General features: G+C 40.1%; 1 protein-coding gene across 1 annotated transcript; it reads right to left on the bottom strand.

Moving 5' to 3' along the window:
• Positions 1-2,990: 2,990 nt before the first annotated feature.
• On the bottom strand, positions 2,991-22,467 carry CCNJ (cyclin J). The gene is made up of 6 exons (XM_049646461.1): positions 22,290-22,467; positions 21,525-21,634; positions 16,019-16,229; positions 8,551-8,850; positions 8,304-8,463; positions 2,991-7,274 (listed from the first exon to the last, which is right to left on the bottom strand). The coding sequence occupies exons 2-6, from the start codon at positions 21,591-21,593 to the stop codon at positions 6,863-6,865; spliced, it is 1,152 nt and encodes a 383-aa protein (XP_049502418.1). The 5' UTR covers positions 21,594-21,634; positions 22,290-22,467; the 3' UTR covers positions 2,991-6,862.
• Positions 22,468-22,628: the final 161 nt, after the last annotated feature.

The following is a 22,628-nucleotide window of genomic DNA, read 5'->3' as shown; positions in this document are numbered from 1 at the left end:
GATCTTAGTCATGGTTATCACCCTTCTCAGACAGGTCGCTGGCCTAGTAATTAATATCTAAGAATGGAGGCAGGTACGGGAACAATCCGCAGACCAATACAAGAACATGGCTGTAATTAGTGGGCACATGCCACCAAGCCCTGCACTTTTGTACTGAGGTGGTTTTCTGCGGCAAAAGAATGTCTTCTGGTGTCTTGGGAACCTTCTGGAGAAGACATGCATGTACAGAAGAGCTTGCTTCTGCATTATATGGGGCATAGTTTTTCAAAGCACAATCTCAAGACTGTCTGCATCAGAATCTCCTATAGTGCCTTCTAAAAATGCAGGCTCTTGATTCCCATTCCAGATTTACCGAATCAGAATCTTTTGGACTTGAGGTCTAGACGATTCTTAGGCAACCTGTTAACCTGTTGTTTGAGAACATGGGATTAAGCAGTGTTTCCAAGCTTTTTTTTTTTTTTTTTCCCTGTCACTTGGAGTTAGAAATGTTTAATAAAACAATCCTTATTTTTACTAGGGCAGTACATTCATATATTCTATTCCATTCTTTTCTATTCAGTTTGTTGACTGTGATCCATTAAGTTGATTTCATGACCCACTAATGCTGAATTAGAAAATCGGACTGGCACAAGAACAGACACTCAGATCAATGGAACAGAATAGAGAACCCAGAAATGGACCCACAAACGTATGACCAACTAATCTTTGACAAAGCAGGAAAGAATATCCAATGGAATAAAGACAGTCTCTTCAGCAAGTGGTGCTGGGAAAACTGGACAGCGACATGCAGAAGAATGAACCTGGACCATGTTCTTACACCATACACAAAAATAAACTCAAAATGGATGAAAGACCTCAATGTAAGACAGGAAGCCATCAGAATCCTCGAGGAGAAAGCAGGCAAAACCTCTTTGATCTTGGCCGCAGCAACTTCTTACTCAACACATCTCTGGAGGCAAGAGAAACAAAAGCAAAAATGAACTATTGGGACCTCATCAAAATAAAAAGCCTCTGCACAGCGAAGGAAACAATCAACAAAACTAAAAGGCAACTGACAGAATGGGAGAAGATATTTGCAAACAACGTATCAGATAAAGGGTTAGTATCCAAAATCTATAAAGAACTTATCAAACTCAACACCCAAAAAACAAATAATCCAGTGAAGAAATGGGCAAAAGACATGAATAGATACTTTTCCAAAGAAGACATCCAGATAGCCAACCAACACATGAAAAAATGCTCAACATCACTCATCATCAGGGAACTACAAATCAAAACCACAATGAGATACCAACTCACACCAGTCAGAATGGCTAACATTAACAACTCAGACAACAACAGATGTTGGCGAGGATGCAGAGAAAGAGGATCTCTTTTGCATCGTTGGTGGGAATGCAAGCTGGTGCAGCCACTCTGGAAAACAGTATGGAGGTTCCTCAAAAAATTAAAAATAGAACTACCCTACGACCCAGCAATTGCACTACTAGGTATTTATCCAAGGGATACAGGTGTGCTGTTTCAAATGGACACATGCACCCCCATGTTTATAGCAGCACTATCAACAATAGCCAAAGTATGGAAAGAGCCCAAATGTCCACTGATGGATGAATGGATAAAGAAGAAGTGGTATATATATACAATGGAGTATTACTCAGCAATCAAAATGAATGAAATCTTGCCATTTGCATCTATATGGATGGAACTAGAGGGTATTATGCTAAATGAAATTAGAGAAAGACAAATATGACTTCACTCATAGGAGGATTTAAGAGACAAAACAGATGAACATAAGGGAAGGGAAACGAAAATATAAAAACAGGGAGGGGGACAAAACAGAAGAGACTCATAAATATGGAGAACAGAGGGTTCAGGAGGGGTTGTGGGAGGGGGGATGGGCTAAATGGGTAAGGGGCACTAAGAAATCTACTCCTGAAATCATTGTTGTACTATATGCTAACTAATTTGGATGTAAATTAAAAAAATAAAATTTAAAAAAGAAGAAAAAAAAATTGGATTCAGTGACTTTCCATGTTTCAACATTAAACATTCTACAACTAGGAGGGATTGAACAACATACAGAAAATAAAAAATCTCATCCTTTTTTCCCCCTTCCTTTCAGATTGTAGCCAATATGAAGATTGTCAAAATTCCTAGAAGCACAAGAGATGACATACCTGGGCTTTAATCTGTTGTGACTTTGAACAATCAAAATCTTTGGGCTTTTGTTTTCATCATCTATAGCATGAAGCTAGTAGTTCCCTTTACATTTCTTAAAAATTTTCAAGTGAAATTAAAACTAAGGAAGCTCTGTGAACTCTAAATGCATACATTGAGGGGCTCCTGGGTGGCTCAGTCAGTTAGGCATCTGACTTTAGCTCAGGTCATGATCTCAGTTTGTGAATTCAAGCCTCGCGTCAGGTTCTGTGCTGCCAGCGTCCAGCCTTGAGCTCGCTTTGAGTTCTGTGTCTCTCTCTCTCTCTCTGCCCCTTCCCTGCTCACGCTCTGTCTCTCTCAAAAATAAGTAAACATTAAAAATATAATAAATGCATACACTGATATAGACATTAAGTGTAATACATTAATGTAATACAATTAATGTAATTATGTCCTTTTACACTAATTATACTTGAAACAGTTTGGATATTGGGGTACCTCTACTCATAACACCTGTTGCTTTCTGGTCATAAGTACACTCCTTGATCCCTAGTGGATGGGCTTTAGAGGAAAAGGTACTGCAGAAATCATGTGACTGTTTATGCAAATATTTCGTTCTTTCTGTTATATTCTTAGTTGCTTTCATACAAGAGAAAGAATATTCCTGGGAGAGCAATCTAGATCTTTGGTCTCTGAGATACACTCTTAAGCCTTATAACCCACATACCCTGGTCATTGTTGGGAAAGTGGTAAAATACATGTTCATTAGTTTATTAATCATTTCAAAACATTGGAAAATGGTTAAAATATATTGTATTCATATAATTGAATACTAACAACCCTTCTAACATATATACTTTAATTTGGATGTATTTTAACTTCATGAAAAATGTTGTTGATATATTGTGGAGTACAAAGTTACATATTCAACATGCCAATTATGTAAATATATATGTATATATATGTATACATATAGGAAAAGTGCCAAGAGAAATTATGCCATTTTGCTTTATATTTTTTATTTTCCAAGTTTTCCATATTGACCGATGAGAAAACCACAAATGACCATGAACATCAATAGACAAATAAGCCTTACTTATTTCTTACTTACTCTGTAAGTATTAGCATAATGGTAGCATTACCTTTGCTTTGATATATCCTGGAGATTGCCCATATCAGCTTATAGTAATACTTTGTTCTTTTTACATGTCACTGTAATAGTAAAACAAAGTCCCCTATTGATGGACATTTAGGTTTTTACAATCTTTTGTTCTTAACAGCAGTGGGGAAATAAATAATATATACTCCTCTCATTTTTTTAATGTTTATTTTTGAGAGAGACAGGGTGCAACCAGAGGAGGGGCAGAGAGAGAGGGAGACACAGAATCCGAAGCAGGCTCCAGGCTCCAAGCTGTCAGAACAGAGCCCAACGCGGGGTTTGAACTCAGACCGTGAGATCATGACCCAACTTGAAGTCAGATGCTCAACTGAGTGAGCCACCCAGGAGCCCCTAGGAGTGGAAATTCTTAATCCACACATACAAACCTGTTAAAATTTTACTCTTCAAAACAATTTCTACCTGAGTTTTAAGTCCAATTAAGTGGCAAAAGATATATTTAGGTGAACAGACCACTATCACTCACTGTTGACCCTGCTCCCTCTCACACCCTTGACTGTTTTGTGTCCCTACTTTTCTGAGATCAGATTTCAAATTTTCTGAAGTATGTGTTGTTTAATAAATTAGAAGCTGCGATTGTTAATACACTAACTGATTTTAAGCTCAAAAGTCCAAAAGCTGTGTGCGATATACTTTTGTGGGCTTTGATGCTCAGTATGGAATACATAATTACTACACAAATGTTTCCTACCACTTTGGTTATACTCTACATCTGGATGGCTTTTAGTAAATATAATTAGGATTCCAAGTCTGACTAATACGATGACATGGTTCACTGAAACTACAAATATATACCAAATTTATATTTAAAACAAAACACTAAAGCCATTTTTACTGAAAACTAGATTTATTTTAAAATTAAGTGCATAGCACTCATCTAATTCCATTGGTGTAGAATTTAGCACCATACTCGCTATTTGCAATTAATGTCACAACACAGATACATTTTGGTTTGCAGTCTGTACTTGAGTAGTGTTTATTTAGTGGACTTTGGTAAAGCCCTTTATACATATCATTAATCTCTTCACAGTACACATTTAATGATGGTCCAGTAATCTCAAAAAAAAAAAAAAAAAAAAGAAAGAAAGAAAAAAGACCTACTTTAAAGACTAACCAATAAATTAAACAAAACAAAACCCATACAACTCCCCCCACCCCCGTCCCCCAAGGCTAGCAGTTGTGAGTTGTATTTATATTGAAACCTAATGTTTTAAAAATAGTTCTGATTCTCCAATCACCCCACCCACCCCATCCTGGGTATGCAGCAATAGTAACCAATTAATTATTTTATTCTACCCCCCCCCCAAATTAATCCAGTGTTTAGTTTTTTTAAATATAAACTGGGAAAGTGTTATAAGTTTTTTAAAAAGGCATATTCTTCTATAACAAGAATGACATTTAAACCAATCAATAAAAGCATTTGACAAGACATTAAATTACCATAGGCACCGGCTGTTGTTTCAAGTTGGGATCTCTATCCCAGTATCTTACATTCATAGCATTATTGAGGTAGTTAAAATACTGAAAATCGGACTCCAGGTGCTGGGTTCTGAATGTGAAAGATATCTTCTCTTTTGAACCCACTTTCCCCCAAATAATTCAAGCTCTCTTGAGGTAAGAACTACCAAAATCCAATTAGCAGCCTTCTAGAGGAAAAGTGATGATACTTTCAGAAAACAATTTTCATGCTTCAAAACTGCCATGAGTGAGTGTTCTTACCTGAGTGGTTTTTAATCTACCAGACTAATAAATTCACATCATGCCCTATGTACTCTATTATACAAGTTACCATTCTTTTAAGGAAAGGACATTCTCTAAGAATTCATGCTGGCAGAAGCCACCCACCCACATTTATCCACTGGAGCCATCTGGATCAGTCCACTACTGCGTTGAGTCCCTTCCTTTCCTAACAAAAGCCATTGGCTTGATTACTGAGACTCCTGCTGCATACCCACAACACATTTATAATATTGTCTTCAATGCATATTGTGGCAGTCACATACCTGCCATGCAATTTCCCTTCTATTCAAGTGCTATCTTTAAAAACACACACACACGCACACACACACACACACACACACAAAACAAAAAGACACACCTTACTAATTTTTAAATCAGAAAGCTTCCCTCCACCAAATCTCTGTTCTCCCACAGATAAGAGCACAATGTATACAGTTTCAGTTATTACAATGCTTTCTTTCTTTTTACGTTTTATTCCCTCTGAATTCTTTCCCCCAAATTGCCCTTGCTGTAATGACTTAACTATTGCTGTTTTCACTCATGACCAATACAGTGAAATGTCCCAGGGCAGTTCTGGGGCTGATGTAATGAAAGTGGCTACTGAAATTTAGTCATCAGTTCCTTTGCCTGCTTACACTGACTGGCTGGATTGAAAGGCTGCTTATAAAACTTGTCTTCCACGTAACAAAGTGCTGCTCTAGCACAACCTGAGAACTACCCTGGCCACATTCCATTTCAAAATAAACCTACAGGACTTCATTCTAGTACTGACAGTTTACAGCCAAGCCTTCCCTTGAAAAAACCTCTAGAGTAACATCAATTCTGAGTATAAATCATTGATTGCACCGAGAAATGCAAAACCTCTGTATGTATCATGAATGACAGGAACCACTTCATTCGTTCTACGCTACAATTATGTTCTCATTTGAAAACACATCCTAGCAAGAGTATTTTAACCTATGTTATAAAGGTAGTTCATACTATAACATTCCCAAAACATGTTGCATTACAGTTAAGTGTTTCCAAGTAGTACAAATTCCCTGAGTTAAATGTGTTTTAATTCTAAAGATATGAGGTTGATCACTTAGGGGGAAAAAATAAGAAAAACTTATGACCATGATTTTAAGAGATCTAATCCATCCTTAATCTTACTTAGTACATGAATCCAGATACTTATATTGTGATAGGAAGTTATATAGAATCATCTAAAAAAAATTTTTTTTCTTTTACTGCAGATTGGTATAGAATAGCAATTCATGAGTTTAAACATAGTAAAAAATTCATTTGTGGATCAAAAATGGAACTCAAAACTGCAGAAAAAAAAAAAAAGTACTTCTTCAAAAATTAATACTGTAACTTTCCTTCATAAAAAGACCATTTGGCAAGTCCACAGATAAACATTAGTCTCTGACATATAAGCCAACACTGGGCCCAGAGCCCACCGCAGGCCAATCTCAAAATGGCGATTTGGAGTCTGTCCAAATTTTGTTGTAGTGAATATTTTTGAAATATTTGGACCATCAGCCAGGGCTTGAAAATTTTTGTCATTATAGGGATGTGTTTTAACAGGATTTGATATACATACTGTTAAAGTGTTTGCGGTGTTTGTTCGGTCCTCCCAGGTGTTCGTGGCGCACTGAAAGGGATTTTCAGTCTTCCTAGCAGATGCTGGTATCTGAAGAGTTCTGATGCAATCTGGATCCCTTTCCTTTTGAAGAGAAGTTTACAAAAAGCTTGCCCCAGAGCTTCAAGTCACAAACAGTCTGGGTCAGGTATTACCTTCACATAAAATCACCTTTCAAAGCATGGAGTAATGCAAGGGTAATGTTCATTTATCTGATAACTCCGGTTATAAGAAACATTCAGACAGGGCTTAACTTCTACTGGTATTGCCAGTGACATCCCAACACCAGTCTGCACATGCCCAAGGCCCTGAACACTAGTTTGGAAGCCAGCAGGACACGTCTGTAGTGTGTAAGATGAGGTGTGTGTGGTGGATACAATCTGCTGACAGCTTGGTTGTTCCGCTACAGGATGGCGATACTGCAGTGAGGTCTGATGCGTCTGATGGAGATACTGAGGCTGCTGAAAGTGAACTGGCCGCGAGGGCTGAGAAGCTGACGGGAACACACTCAGCTGTGCTGGCTGGGATCCTGCCTGTCCTCTCTGTTTGTTTGCCTCTTTCACATCATTATCATGAGCGCTGCGTAGAGAGAAAGAAAAATGTCAATACTACTACTTCAATTCGGGGCACCTGAGTGGCTCAGTCGGTTAAGCATCCGACTTTGGCTCAGGTCGTGATTTTGCAGTCGTTGAGTTTAAGCCCCCCATTGGGCTCTGCACTGGCAGCTCGGGGCCTGAAGCTTGCTTTGGATTCCGTGTCTCCCTCTCTCTGCCCCTTCCCTGGCTCATGCTCTGTCTCTCTCTCAAAAACAAACAAACACTGAAAAAAAAAATTATAATGTTACTTCAACTCTTCAACAGTTGACTCCATGGACTGCCCCACTGCCCAGGTAGCAGTCACTGTAACCATAATTTTAACAACAGTGAGATTTTACTCTTATCCTTCTAAAAGCTCCTTCCTTTGACACAAACCTTGGGAATTGGCTGCTGGTAGCTCTGAGGCCTATTTCCAGCTTGGGAAATATTTCCACAATAAGCACTTAAACGTGGCTGCCACTTTGGTGACATCTGGTGGCCCTACAATTTCAAGATGTGGAAGTGGGCAAAAGGGCAAGATTTGCCTGGACTGATGAGTTGTGAGCTCACGTAAGAGCAGCTCCTTTCCTTATCATGTACCCCAAATCATGACAGCAATGACAGCCTCTCACTGGAAAACAGCTAAAGTACAGCTTTCTGCCAAGTACTAATCATAAAATGGCTTGCTCATGGCAGCTAGTAACTGTCAGAGCCAAAATCCTAAAAGCTCTGTGCTTTTAAGAAGTTCTTTTCAGAGGGACACCTGGGGGGCTCAGTCAGTTAAACGTCTGATTTTGGCTCAGGTCATGATCTTGTGGTTTGTGGGTTTGAGCCCCGCGTTGGGCTCTGTGCTGACAGCTGAGAGCATGGAGCCAGCTTGGGATTCTGTGTCTCCCTCTCTCTCTGCCCCTCCCCCGCTCACACTCTGTCTCTCTGTCAAAAATAAACATTTAAAAAAAAGGAAGTTCTTTTTATGGCCTTGTACATGAAGAAAAGTATTGAGAAATCACAAACACGAGGTAAGGAGGCTTACATCAATAGCCGTTCAATGCACTGCACTAAAAAATCCCAGGAGTAAGCAGTAAGACGATGCAATCTTGTAGGCCACGTTGGAGAAAGACGAAGTATAATCCTTGAAGAAGCCACACACGCAGCAGCTACTAAAGAAGGTGCATAATTTAGAAAGGCATAATCTGTGGAGACATCAAAAATGAACTTAAGCAACAGAATACACAAGTTACAAGCTCACAAGTCACTTACTGGCGTCCACAATGACTCACCTTGCAAAGATACTTCCAGGAAGTAATCTGCATACTTGGCCATGTAGAGTTTAGTTTTTTCCAAGCAAATCATTGGCCAGCCATCATGAAGATCTGTTTCGTGTACTGCTTCTGAGAGATAATACTCAATGAAATGGGCAGCTGTTGGAAGGCAGAGGTTCCACTGAAAGGTTTCTAATAATAACAGTTCCATATGTAGCAAATTTTGCTTTGTTAATACTAGATTCATGTTAGTCATACAACCCAGGCTGTTGAGCTGTTCCAGCTTAGGCACACTATCTTCTTTTTCTTCGAATTTACCTTATAAGAAAAGGGGGGAGGGGTAAGACAGAGAGACAAAATGTTATACAAGTGATCATTATAGGTCTGGTCACTTCAATGGGATTTGCTGTCTTACTGCAAAGACTTAGATCCAAAGACATTCTTTCTCCTCTCTTGGGCAGAAACAAGTGTGCCAGAACTCTGGTTCTCATATTTTGCAGTATTCTCTCCTGGTGCCTCCATCCCTTACTCCTTACCCGCCTCTAAACAAAAAATGGAACATGTAAACATTCTGATCTATGTCATACTGTATAATGAAAATAGTCATATGTGCCAATGAAAAAATAACTCTTAAATCACCAGCACAATCTTTTCCAGGAAACTTCTTTTGGCAAGGGGGGAACAGCAGTGGTCAGTGGGAGAACAGGCTTTTATTTTAGAATAGAAGAAAGTTTAAAGAATTTCATGCCACGGAGTTATCTGAAATCAAAATAGCTAAGCTTCAGGGGGCACCTGGGTGGCTGAGTCGGTTAAGTGTCCGGCTCTTGGTTTCGGCTCAGGTCATGATATCACAGTTTGTGAAATCAAGCCCCGCATTGGGCCCTGTGCCGACAGGTGGAGCCTACTTGGGAGCCTCTCTCTGTCCCTCCCCTGCTCTCTACATCTCTCTCTCAAAAATAAATACATAAAAACTTCAAGTGTTTCATTCTGGCTTATTTTCAGAACAATCTCAATTCCAGAGAGACAGTGAGAGAAAAAACTGGGTGAATATCTAAGAAGCATTCTCATTACACTGAAAAGCCTCCTCTTCTGAATTCAAACAAAACCTAGGTAAGTCTCTTACCAAAAAAGGAACAGGAGAATACTTTATATTTACTTTTGTATCCCCTTACAAAGTAGGAGTAGACATTCTGATGGCTGTACTTTATTATTCTAAGGCATAAACTTCTTTTCAGGAAATACTCATCTAAATGTACAGCTGAGGAACAGAATTCCCTCTCCAGCCCCAGAATAATGTTTCTACAGATTATTAATGTACTATCTTACACTTTAATTTACTGTATATAAATCATTCATTTTAGGTATCTCTAGAACTTATGGCTGAAAAAAATTCAAACTATCCAGTACCAGTATGGTTTTCAAGATGCAGCATTACAACCAAAGAATTGTCTTCAAATCTCTCTGGGTTTGTTCCATGGTGGTCCACAGAAGACAGGAAATTATTAACTAAAGTCTTCTACCTTCTACTATTATGTTCTATTTTACGTTAAAACAGTCATATAATATTGCAATTATTTCTAATTGTATTGTATGCAATACAATCTATCATATAGATTTCTCACAAAAGCTTTTATACTTGTTCAAAATTATAGTTGTTAGACTATGTTACATATTACTATACAGAATTTTTTGTTTTACTATTTTGAGAACTATTTCAACATATTTGATTTCTTTGGAAATCTTGTAATTTTATTTTATCCATTTAAAAACATGTTTTGGAGAAGAGCCAGAAAGATTGTCAAAGCAATAGAAACCACACAAGCTTCTCTGTGAAGTTTCTTTTCCAAGAAAGGATGGGTTTATATCACGTGTTGGAGGTGCTACAACAAATGGTAATGGTCACCAGCCCAGATGTTCAGCAGACCGGTCTCAGTGGTGCTATTCAAGTCTGTCCGCCCAGGGCTGGGGAAAAAGTACTGCTGGCTACCTTGGGTCTGGCTTAAGGGGGAGGGGACCTGGGGTAGGTTTTGTCTCCTATGCCAGGTGAGTCAAAGCTCATGACTTAATGAAGAGGTGAAGTCCAAAGAGAATTTTTCTCCTGCCTCAGAAATTTTGAGCATCTTAAGATCTAAATTACTCTTAACTATATATTGCTACAGGTAGGAGGTGATCAAAAAACCATGTACAATTCAGACTTTGAAAGAATCTAGATAGCCCCTCCCAATTCAAATCACATACAGATGAATTTCACAAGTGTTTCCAATGATATACTCAGTAGGGCTGAGAGCACTAAAGTGATCTTTACAAGCTGGTCATCCAGCATCATCACTGCATAAAGATACGGGAAAGGAACCCACTGTTCTCCACTGTCAGAGTGGAGAGTGTCCCAGGAATTTAGTTCAATCCCTCTGGATGAATCATTAAGGTTTTCAAAGTACCCTGCCATTTGTGTAGCAACAGCAACACCCTCAGTGTACTTCAAAGGAATATCATAAAAATTAATGTGTTTATTTACATCATGCTTGAAGTTCCTTTGAAGACATTAATACACTATAACTCACTGTTTAATTCAAGGATCAAGAATGTTTCATATTATTTCTTTGAAACTTTCAACACTGAAAACAAAATTGTATAAGACCAATTTCAAAGCTCAAAAAATGAAGGCAATGAGGTTGGCTGATTCATTCAAGGTCAAGTAAGCTGAACCAAACCAAAAATGGAAGCCAAAAGGAAGACTTATGTTTGAATTCCCAAATCTGTACTTCTAGATCAAAGTATTGCACTAGGTTATATGGGGACAACAACTATCAAAATAGACAGAATTCTGTATTATTAAAAATCTATGGGGTTTCTGTATTTATAAAGTACTTGGCGGTTACAAGTGTAAAAAGAAAGCCTTTGTACCTTGACTTGCAAAGTTAAAAACAACCTGTGTACTGCATAATGACTATACTTGGGATTTTATTCAGGCTTAAGTTTTTTGGAACTTTTTCATTATATATAGTGATATACTCCAATACATAGATACTAAAAGACTTAAAAATGTGTGACAGCGTCAGTGAGTACCTGCATTCATAACCATCATTTTTGTTGTGCTCAAAGCTATGTGCATGGATATTTTAAATCTACTTATCTGCAATACCACATACAGATCACAAAGATCAGTTTCTTCAATTGAAAGGAAATACCAGAAGCCATGTGATTATATTGATAAAGGCCCCAAACAGGAAATAAGGGCACAGGAAATTCACATCTGCTTCCCAGAAAATAAAGAATTAGATGCCACAGAAACAAAACATCGGACTTTCTTTCCTTTATAGGAAATGCTCAGATCAGCTATGGAAACCAGCACATTTTCAAAGCCAGCAGTGAATGGTAGGTACATGGCAGAAGGAGCCAGGATCCTATGTCACTGTATACTCTGCCAATGGACATTTCGATTCTTTTATTATTGAGCAGGAAAAAAGTCATCTTTGATACATACTAAGAATTTTCACAAATTTGTTAGACTACCAATCTAAGAGAAAAACCAAGTAAGGAACAGGAAGAGGCAATTCATAGGGGGGAAAAAAAGTTCTATTCCTATTTAAAAAAAGGTTCTATTCATATTTAACTATTTGCATTAAAAAGATGTAAATCAAGGGGCGCCTGGGTGGCGCAGTCGGTTAAGCGTCCGACTTCAGCCAGGTCACGATCTCACGGTCCGTGAGTTCGAGCCCCGCGTCGGGCTCTGGGCTGATGGCTGATGGCTCGGAGCCTGGAGCCTGTTTCCGATTCTGTGTCTCCCTCTCTCTCTGTCCCTCCCCCGTTCATGCTCTGTCTCTCTCTGTCCCAAAAATAAAATAAACGTTGAAAAAAAAAAAAAAAAAAAAGATGTAAATCAAGTCAACTAGGAAGTAAAATTTTCACTTTTCAGATAACCAATTAAAAAGTTTTGTCAACCCATTACTGGTAAGCAAGGAGAAATAAGCATTTGTCACAGATTTTCACTACTAATAGCCTATCTTACTTTTGGCTTCATCCTGATTTTGAGATCATTTCTTAGTTACACAAGACCTTGACCAAATTATCAAAAGCCTCATATCCAAGACTGCTTCCGTGCTCTCTACAAGTTCAATGCTGATCACAGAAGCCAAGGGAAGCCAGGGTATACAAGACAAAGAGTTAGAATTTAAGAATTTTCCAGGATGAAGCACAGACTTTTCTGGAAAGAGCCAGAATCTTTAGAGCTAGGGAGTCAGACTAAAGATTATAGAAGACTTTATAGAAGAATTAATCACTATGATGCTAACATTTATGTTTCAATTTCCTATGTGTTTTTAAACATCTTACCCTATTTGATCCTCACAACAACTCTGTCAGTTAAGTGTCTTTATTTTCATTCTACAGACAAGTAACTTTAGACTTAAGGGTTGTTGAAATGCATATTGCTGACAACAGATTCAAACCTAGGAAATTCACCACCGTAATCCCTACTCTAAAACACCATACGGCTCGCTCTTTCATCAGAGACAGCCTGTCGGACCTTTCTTCCCAGCTCCAACAGTGCAGACATACAGGCAGCTGGGTACAGATATTACCTGGAACTCACAAGCTGTGCTCCATCTTTGGCCAAACTACTGACAGCCTCCCATCCTATTTAATAAGCAGAATCCACCGTCCCCCAGTCCTGTCAGCTGCAAGCTGTTCTCCACTTTTACGCAACAGGCTGCTCACCCTAAAGCAGGGAGCAGATGGGGAAGGCGAGCATACAGAGTTCAATCACTCTGGGAGGAGAGAAGCAGGACTTTAAAATAAAGTTTATGAAACCTAACTGGAGAGCTGCCAAAGATAAGAAAAGTGTAAGAATGTTAAGAAACACTAGAATGTACTCCACAAATTAAAAACAGACACCAGATACTAAAAATAGGCTACCAGTTTATACGCATCCTAAGTACTTTTGTAGCAGCAAACCTACAGAGTAGAGACAGACTACTAAGGGTCTCTTTGATTCCTGACCCAAGGATACAGCCAGCAGCTTAAACTCTTGACCACTGCCTACTTGGAGGGGCTGAGACCCTGGGGGATACCTATCTCACTCTCTTCACTATCCAGAGGAAAAGGAATAATGTAAAAACAATTCCTCTCTTTCGGCAAAGAGAGGTTAGGGGATGCCAGCAGAACAAAGGGAGGAGGTATCTGACGCTCAGCAATAGCTGATCAACAATTCATATTTAAGCCACAGGAATACAAATCCTAAAGCCTAGTTCCTTGAAAATGTGCAAAAATCATCTTCAATAAGTTGATCATAATCTTAAACAGTAAGAGATAATTAAAAAAACGAGAACAATTAAAAGCTCCATTTCAATCAACCTAAGATGGTGCACAAATAAAGTATCTTTTCCCCAAATTGTGGAAATTTCAAGAACTTGGCACCAATGCTAACCACTGCATGGTGGCCAGAAATCTTAGATTAGGCAACTAGAATCCCCAGGAAACTTTAGCAATAACATGTAGTTTAAGAATATCTAGTTGAGTAACTCCTAATTTATTTGATAAGTTACCACTAAGTAAAGTCAAGTAAGTCACAAATGTAAGTCAGTTCACCAGGAATAATCTCCTACTTGGTTTCCACCACATCTTAAGAATCTCAGGCATAAAGCAAGATGAGGTTTGGTAGTGGTAAAAGCAGTGATGGCCACAACAGGCAATATCATTTTTCACGAACGATCCTAAGTTTTAAAAATAACCTAACTTGCATATGTGATTTCCAGTGTCTATTATAAACTGATCCTATTATAAACTAACATTTTGTAGGATAAGAAGCCATTCCATTTGTGAATCCTCACACATCCAATGTATCAAGTGTGGGTTTTTCTAATCCTATGCCAACTATGAAAGCACAAAGGGCTTCACAGCCAGTGATGAAACACATACAGAATTGTACACGAGATTGCTTATGAGAATGAAACTTTAATTAAAGGTTAAATTAAAGGTTAATTATAAATGTACAAGTATTACCTCTCCAGCATTCTGGATAGAGGGGAGAGGAGCAGGTGATGTGTCTGGATCATAGAGGACAACAGATTAAAGGAGAAATATAGATTTTCAGAAAATAGTATTCCGGTAAGAATTTGGCTCAAGGTGTATGGGAACAGGGAGGGAAGATAAGACTGGAAAGGTGGCTGGGACCAGATGCAAGGTTCTAAGTGTTACATTAAAGAGTTTCTACCTTAACCCACAAAGAGTGCTACGTCACCCCCGGGGCTGTGTTTATTTATATGAAATGTGGTCCACAAAGAATTTGAAATACGCAGGAGGTTATCAGATCAAAGGAATAGTAGTAAGAATAGAAAAAGAAAAAGAAAAAGAAAATGAAAATCTGAGAAGAAATTAGTGCCAGAAGTGGTATCACAAGGCCTGCATTTGGTTTTAGGTTTACTTTCAGTCAAAGCACAAAACTGTTCTACAAAGAACTCTGGTGGTAGCATGTAGGGGGAATGTTCCTTAGACAGCACCCACATAAGATCCCAAACCCTCAAGAGGGGGTTAGAAATGAAGGCAGTAGGTATTACTACAAAGTACTCTGAAGTGGGGATTACATTTCTACTGTAAATGACATTACTAAAAGAAAAACCCAATTTTAATTCCTTTACTCACCCTCTTTCTCTTCAGTCAAGATACTAACAATGAAATGAATTACAGGAAGAAACTAAGAGAAAGAGCCACCAAAAGACCCACCAGTACATTCTTCATCAGGTAACAAACAGGATTTATCAGAGTCTACCCTGCAGGCCACCACTGAGCCAGGCCTATTGCAAAAACAGTCTTCCCCATTTGTAGAAGCTGCCTGTGAACCTTCAGTTCATTAAGTCAACTCATTATGTAGTCAGTAGAAGGTATTCTAACAACACAAGACTATAGTACCTTTTGGACAGAGTTTCTCAACCTCAGTTCCACTGACATTTGGGGCCAGAAATTCTTTACGGGGCTGGGGGAGGGGGGCTGCCTTGTGCGTCGTAGATACTTAGTAGCACCCTCTACTTACTAGAGCCCTCTACTTACTAGAGGCTAGTAGCACCCTCCCAGGTTGTGACGACAACCAAAACTGTCTCTACCCAATGCCAACTATTTACTGTGGGTCAGTTTTTCCTGGTTGAGAAGCCTAAGGCAATGGTTCTCAAATGGAAAGGTACATCAGAATCAGCTTTGGAACTCAAGCCCCATGATACAGATTCTAAGTCAATAAACCTGGAGTGGCCTAGACATTTGTATCAGAATCTTCAGGATGTAGGGCTTAAGCACGTAACTTTTTAAAAGACTTCAGAGCTAGTCTTTTAATGTCTAGTTAAGAATGATTATGCCAAGAAGCACTTTCAACATAAACTTTCTGATATTAGTAAACTGGAATGAATGCAATTTGGTGATGTTTCACTGACCTCTATATGAATTTATTTTATTCCAAACAATGGAAACTTCTAGTCATGTAGATGAGGTTCATACTTACTTGCTAGAAGCAGACAGGAAAGTGCAACTAAATGCAGCTGCTGGATGGAGATGTCATACCGATCCATAAATAAGTCCAGCAAATAGACAGCCAGATGTCGGGCAGAAGGGCAGAGAGTGAAGCGATTGCTCACAATGGCAATCAGGTCAGCAAAATACCTTCTGAGACTTAGTTGAGGGGACTGGCCTTTGTAGGAAGGCAACTTCAGCTCCTAAATCAAGAGGAACAACATTTAGTCTAACATGGCCTGTAGGAGTAGTATCCCTACAATGCAAAGACAACTTTTGCCCCCAATATGTTAGTGTTATAAGTGCCTAAAACACTTCTTGAAGGAAACACAAATTTGAAAAAGTTGAATGGAAAGATAATGAATGGCATTTAAAATCTAAAACCAAACTTTTCTCCTTATTTTTAAACATCTGTGAGGTGAGAAGTTATAGGTGTTTCATGCATTAATTACAGAAGGGATATATTCCAGCAAGATTTTTGTATCCTTTTTTCCCTACCACGTGTTTTTAGAAAAACTCTGCTACCAAAAACCCAACCACACCACACATATACACCCCCTTTAGGAGGCTCAAAGCTTTGGGGTAGAAGGTAACAGGTAGTGAATATGCTCCTAGTAGGTCAAATACTATTACACTTGCAGAGACGTGGAAGGTAGAGACTAGTATTCATCCACTACTATCTTCTAAGCATGTTTCCATTTGAGCAGTTTTATGATCTCTCGTTTGCCATTACCTTTTCATACACCTAAAATTTTTCCCATCATCGCTGTTCAATCTCAGAATTACATGAACCATTTTTCGAAAATTAGAAATTTTCTATACTATTAAAGTATTTCCAGAACATACAGAAAGCAGAAAGATAAAAAGGTTCTAAATTCATTTCATGAGATCAGCATAATACTAATATTAAACCTAATAGGTATCACAATAGCAGGAAATTACATAGATATGACCTCAAAACCACAGGCAAAAAAAAAAAAAAGATCAATTAAACTTCATCAAAATTTAAAAATTTTGTGCGAAGTTCACTCTTTTCAACAGAGTGAACAGGCAATCCACAGAATGGAAGAAAATATTTGCAAATCATATATCTGGTAAAAGGTTAATATGCAGATTATATAAAGAACTTTTATATATGCAATCCAACAACAAAGAACTTGCTTAAAGATGGGCAAAAGGTTTAATAAACATTTCTCCAGGGGCGCCTGGGTGGCTCAGTCGGTTAAGCGTCTGACTTCGGCTCAGGTCATGATCTCGCGGTCCGTGGGTTCAAGCCCCGCATCGGGCTCTGTGCTGACAGCTCAGAGCCTGGAGCCTGTTTCAGATTCTGTGTCTCCCTCTTTCTCTGACCCTCCCCTGTTCATGCTCTCTCTCTCTCTCTCTCTCTCTCTCTCTCTGTCTCAAAAATAAATAAATGTTTAAAAAAAAAAAAAAAAAAAACATTTCTCCAAAGATATATAAATGACCAATAAACACATATAAAGATGCTCAACATTATTAATCATTAGGGAAATGCAAATCAAAACCATTACGAGATACCACTTCAGACCCACTGGGATTGCTATTATCAAAAAAATCCAAAACAGAACACAAGTGGTGACAAGAATGGGAGAAATTGGAACCCTTTTGGAATGGTGGGAATATAAAATTGTACAGCCACTGAATAACGATATTACAATTCCTCAAAAAAATTAAACATAGAATTATTATATGATCCAGAAATTCCACTTTTAGGTATACACCAAAAAGAACTGAAAGTAGGGACTCACATATTTGTACCTCTCTATTGTTAGCAGCATTATTCACAAAAGCCAAAAGGTAGAAACAAACAACCCTTCAGTATATGAATTGATAAAATGCATTTTAGTTTAAGATGAAAAAGTTCTACAGATGTAGAGGTAAAAGTAACACAGTGTAAATGTACCTAATGTCACTGAACTATCCACTTAAAAATAGTTAAAATTTTATGTTGTAAAAACTTTACAATAAATAAACACCAAAAATGGAACTTACATATCTGCCTAACCAATAAGAGCTAAAATTTTAGACAAAATGTTAGCCAATGTAATTTAGTAGTATATCCAAAGAATACATCATCATCAATTGTAGTACATCCCAGGAATGCAAAGATGGCTTGATATCAGGAACTCTATTTATATATATATATATATATATATATATATATATATATATATATATTATAGTCTAATAAACCAAAGATTATTAGAATATAATACAGTAATCACAAGTTATTACAGAACAGAGAGACAGAAGATCTAACCCAGCTCAGGAGATGGAGTGCTGGGAAAAAACAAAGCCAGGGGAGGCTTTCTTTAAAAGAGGCTTGAACAGGTCTTAAAGACTCACTGGGAAACATAGCTGGAAAACACTTTATTTGGTGGAGTTTATTTTTCACCATGTTAACTTATTAAATGTGGATAAAACAAAGGCAAGAACACCAAGGACCAACAGATTTTTAAGAGTGTGTCTAATACATTCTCTTTATATCATTTTAAATGGTAAACTACAAGTGCTTACCAGATGGCTGTCAGATTTTTTCTTCATCCAGATACTACAGTTATGTAAGCATGAAAAAATGACCTATGCTTCTCTCAGCTTTACAAGTTTTTTTAATAATGTGTATTCCTGATACTCTAGAATTTTACACTCTTGTTCCCGTCTGCTTCTCAGGATGTCACGGGACCAAAGCACGGAGACCTGAGCAAGTCGTCTCCATCTCCAGTCTCAAGTACTAGTCCATTCACCATCCTAAATGCCATCCCTTTCTCAGAACGGGCTACTGTCCAGCCAAGATGGAAATAAAGGCATAGAAGCAGTACTCACAACTGTAAATACAACTCTGTGGGATATTTTTGGAGTGTTTTTCACAAGCTAGCATTGTTCCCATCTGTCATAGACACTCCTGAAAATACTTCCCAGCCATCCTAGGATTTTAGTATACATTGCATAACAATATGAGAAGATAACAATATGAGAAGTGTAAGAAGACAGCTGCTTTATAGGGTTTTTGGGGGGAAGTGGAGGAGAAAATAGTTATATTTTACAAAAAATCAGAACAGCTGCATTTGGGGTTGAAGGGAATTTCCATTTGCTGTAATTTTTACTCTTCCCTAGTAGATGCAATGCTGCTGGTCAAAGCAACGATTACTCCACATACCTTGGATCTAAACAGGTAATTCCTTCCATTGTGTCTAAATGGCAATTGTGCAAAGGAAGAGCTAAATTGAGATGCTGAGTTATGTGAGATTAGACCTAACACAGGCAGAGACAAGTCTGTCTCATCCACTATTACCATTCTAACACCTGGCATAGTACCTTGTATATTGCAGGTATTCATATATGTTGAATAAATAAGCATGACTATCCAACTAAATCACTAAATTAATAATCTAGAATTAATTTTTTTATAAGAAAAGTTGATTTTAACTTTTCTTGACTTCAGTATACTGCAAACAGGGGTCTCTCCAGTTCCACAAGGTTCAAGTTTTACCGATAAACATATTTACCGATTAATAAATTTTTCACAAAGTGTGACTATTGTGTCAATTGTGGCTTACACAGGGCTTAAAGATAAAATAAGACAACCCAGGGTAGCACGCCACAGGTGACCCAAGGTAACTTTCAGTGGCATTCCCTCAGGCCGCACGCTCCAATAGTTCGATAGTTCATAAGCAATTTTAATACAGGCTTGTGTCTTATTCCTTTGATCCTCCTTAGAGCCTAATACACAAAGTATTTTACAAACGTGCTGGAAAAAATCCACTTCCAACCTCAACTGACAAAATTAACTCAATGTCATCACTCGGATTAAAATTACACATAATTTCCATACCATGGAAATCTTTTAAGGAAAATCTTTTGAGTTTTATGTCACTAAAAAAATAAAAGTATCATTAACATCAAAGAATTAATTTCACCACATACCAGAGGGATAAAGGGCTGACATTTAGAAAAGGAGAACATTTAAAACTAAAAGACCAAGGGCGCCTAGGTGGCTCAGTTGGTTAGGCGTCTCTTGGTTTTGGCTCAGGTCATGATCTCACGGTTCGTGAGTTCAAGCCCCACGTCAGGCTCTGTGCTGACAGCTCAGAGCCTGGAGCCTGCTTCGGATTCTGTGTCTCCTTCCCTCTCTGCCCCTCCCCCACTTGTACTCAGTCTGTCTCTCAGAAATGAATAAATGTAAAAAAAAAAAAATCTCTAACCTTAGAAACAGGTACAGTTGTAACAATTTAAGTCGGAATTAGGTTTTCTAATGTAGTTAACCTGGTTTAAAAAAAAAAAAAACTGACGATACAAGTTCATTATCATCCCAGGAACTTTAACTCCAACAGTCAGTAACCCTTTTATTTTTTTAAATGCTTATTTATTTTTGAGAGAGAGAAAGAATGCACAAGTGGGGGAGGGCCAGATAGAGTGAGATACACAGAATGTGAAACCGGCTCCAGGCTCTGAGCTGTCAGCACAGAATCTGAGGCGGGGCTTGAACCCATGAACTGTGAGATCATGACCTGAGGCCAAAGTCCGAGGCTTAACCGACTGAGCCACCCAGGTGCTCCATCAGTATCCCTTTTATTAAAGAGGCGGTTGTTTTGCTTCTTTCTCATTTTCTGTACATAACAAACGGCCCTCTCCATCCAGGGTGAAACTGAGTTAAGTTAGGGACAGTTTTGGATGTGGTCTCTCTTCTGGTTATCAAAGAGGCAGAGATGACCCGTTAAACTGAGATGTGACATAAGAGCAAAATTGTTAACTTAAGAACAATACACAGACTTTGCATTGTGCCAGAAAATTGCACCGAACCCCCCCTCCCCAGCAATATGTATTAAAGTCTACTTTCTGCTTTCAGTTAGCTGGAAGGAGCAGCTAACTCCTACCTTAAGGCATTTTGAACAGCCCCCAAATCTGGGGCGGGGGGGGGGGGGGCTCAGGGAAAAATAACAACAGTCACCTCTTTCTTAGGGCTTACTATGCCCGAAGCACTGTTGTAAAGCACATGCACAATAACAACTCATTTAATCTTCACAATCTCCCCACAAGCCTCATTCTATTATTATTCATTTTACAGATGAGGAAATTGGGAAAGAGAAAATTAAGTAACTTGTCCGAAGTCTTATAGCAGGCAGGTTAGTGGACAGGCTGGGGAATTTATGTACAGATGTGACCTAACAGCGGAACGCAACAGCAACTACAGAACGAGGGCTCCTCTGCCCAATAAAAGCCAGCACACACATCTGTTTAAAAACAGTATCAAATTCATGTTCCACTTTCCCTCTCCCAAATACCACGCTCCACCCTCACTTAAGTTACAGGTTCTTCTGATACATCCCAGGGAAGAAACCCAGGAGTTAATTAACCTCGAGCAAATAAGCAAACTCGCCTTTTCTGGTCTGGAAACTAGTGACCGGACTTCCCAGGGAGCCGCGATTTATACTAACTGGCACAAAACACTGAATGGAAAAATCGGGCACCGAAATTACCTTGTACCGAAGCGCTTGATGAATGTCGGCGGCCAGCTGTCCCCGCCACCACTGCCCTTCCAGCTCCATGGGACCCGGCGACGCGCCTGGCCAGACGCGGCAACTTCAGTCTGTAAGACACACCCCAGACGCGGTCAAGGCCGGCTCCTTCCACACGACCCTCAGCGCCCCCTCCCCGAGGGGTGTGACCTCAAGCCACCCTGGGTGGCTGCTCCTCTTCACCGGACTCGACCTAAAGCCAGCACCGGTCCAAACCAATTCCCCGACGCCGCGCGTAAGGCCCGAGCTACCCAGTCAGGAGGAGCGGGCTCGCGCTGAGAACTGCCGGCCTGGGTGCCGGGCAAAGGGGACCAACTTGGAGTTCCCAAGGTGCGGCCCGGGGTGCGCGCAAGGGAAGCTGGAGGCGGAGGCCTGGCTGGGGGCTCCCCGCGTCCCGGGTTCGAATTCTCGCGCCGGCCCCGGGCAGCGGAGAGACTGACACCAATCGAAGATCCCTTGAGGCGAAAACCTCCCACGGATAAACCAGCAGACGAATACCCGCCCGGCCCCGGGTCCCAGCGGCAGCCGCTCGGGCACTCGTTCCCCCCCGGGGGGCCTCCCCGCGGCCCCCGCCGGGCCCGGCACGCACCCAGGCCGCCTCCACCTCGTCCAGAGCAGCGCACGGGATCGCGCGGCCCCAGAAAGGCGAACAAAAGGCCGGGCCGGGCGGGTCCGGTGCCCCGCGCCCAGCACGGGCCTGCAGGTCCCCACGGCGGCCTCCCTTACCCGGAACCGCGGCCCTCACAGCCCCAGCCCCGCCGGCGTGCGGGGGACGCCGGCCCCGCTCATGATGCGGACAGTCGGCCGCAAAGCGCCGGCCTCAGCTCGGGCCCAGCGCCGGGGCGCTCGCGCCGCCCATTGTTAAAGGACCGGCAGGCGGCTCGGCGTACAAAGCCAGCGCGGGGGCACATGCGGCCCCGCCGCTGCCAATCTCGTCTCGCGATACAGCCGGGTCACGCCGAGCCGTCCAATCGGCGGCCGGGCCGGGTCCAGGTGCAGCGTCTGGCTGCGGCTCGGAGGCCCCAAACGGGACCCGGCGGCCCCAAACGGGACCCGGCGGCCCCA

This window comes from Panthera uncia, chromosome D2 (assembly GCF_023721935.1).
Source record: "Panthera uncia isolate 11264 chromosome D2, Puncia_PCG_1.0, whole genome shotgun sequence".
Classification (NCBI taxonomy): domain Eukaryota; kingdom Metazoa; phylum Chordata; class Mammalia; order Carnivora; family Felidae; genus Panthera; species Panthera uncia.
The sequence above is the reverse complement of the archived record's forward strand: the minus strand, read 5'-3'. Positions and strand labels throughout refer to the sequence as shown.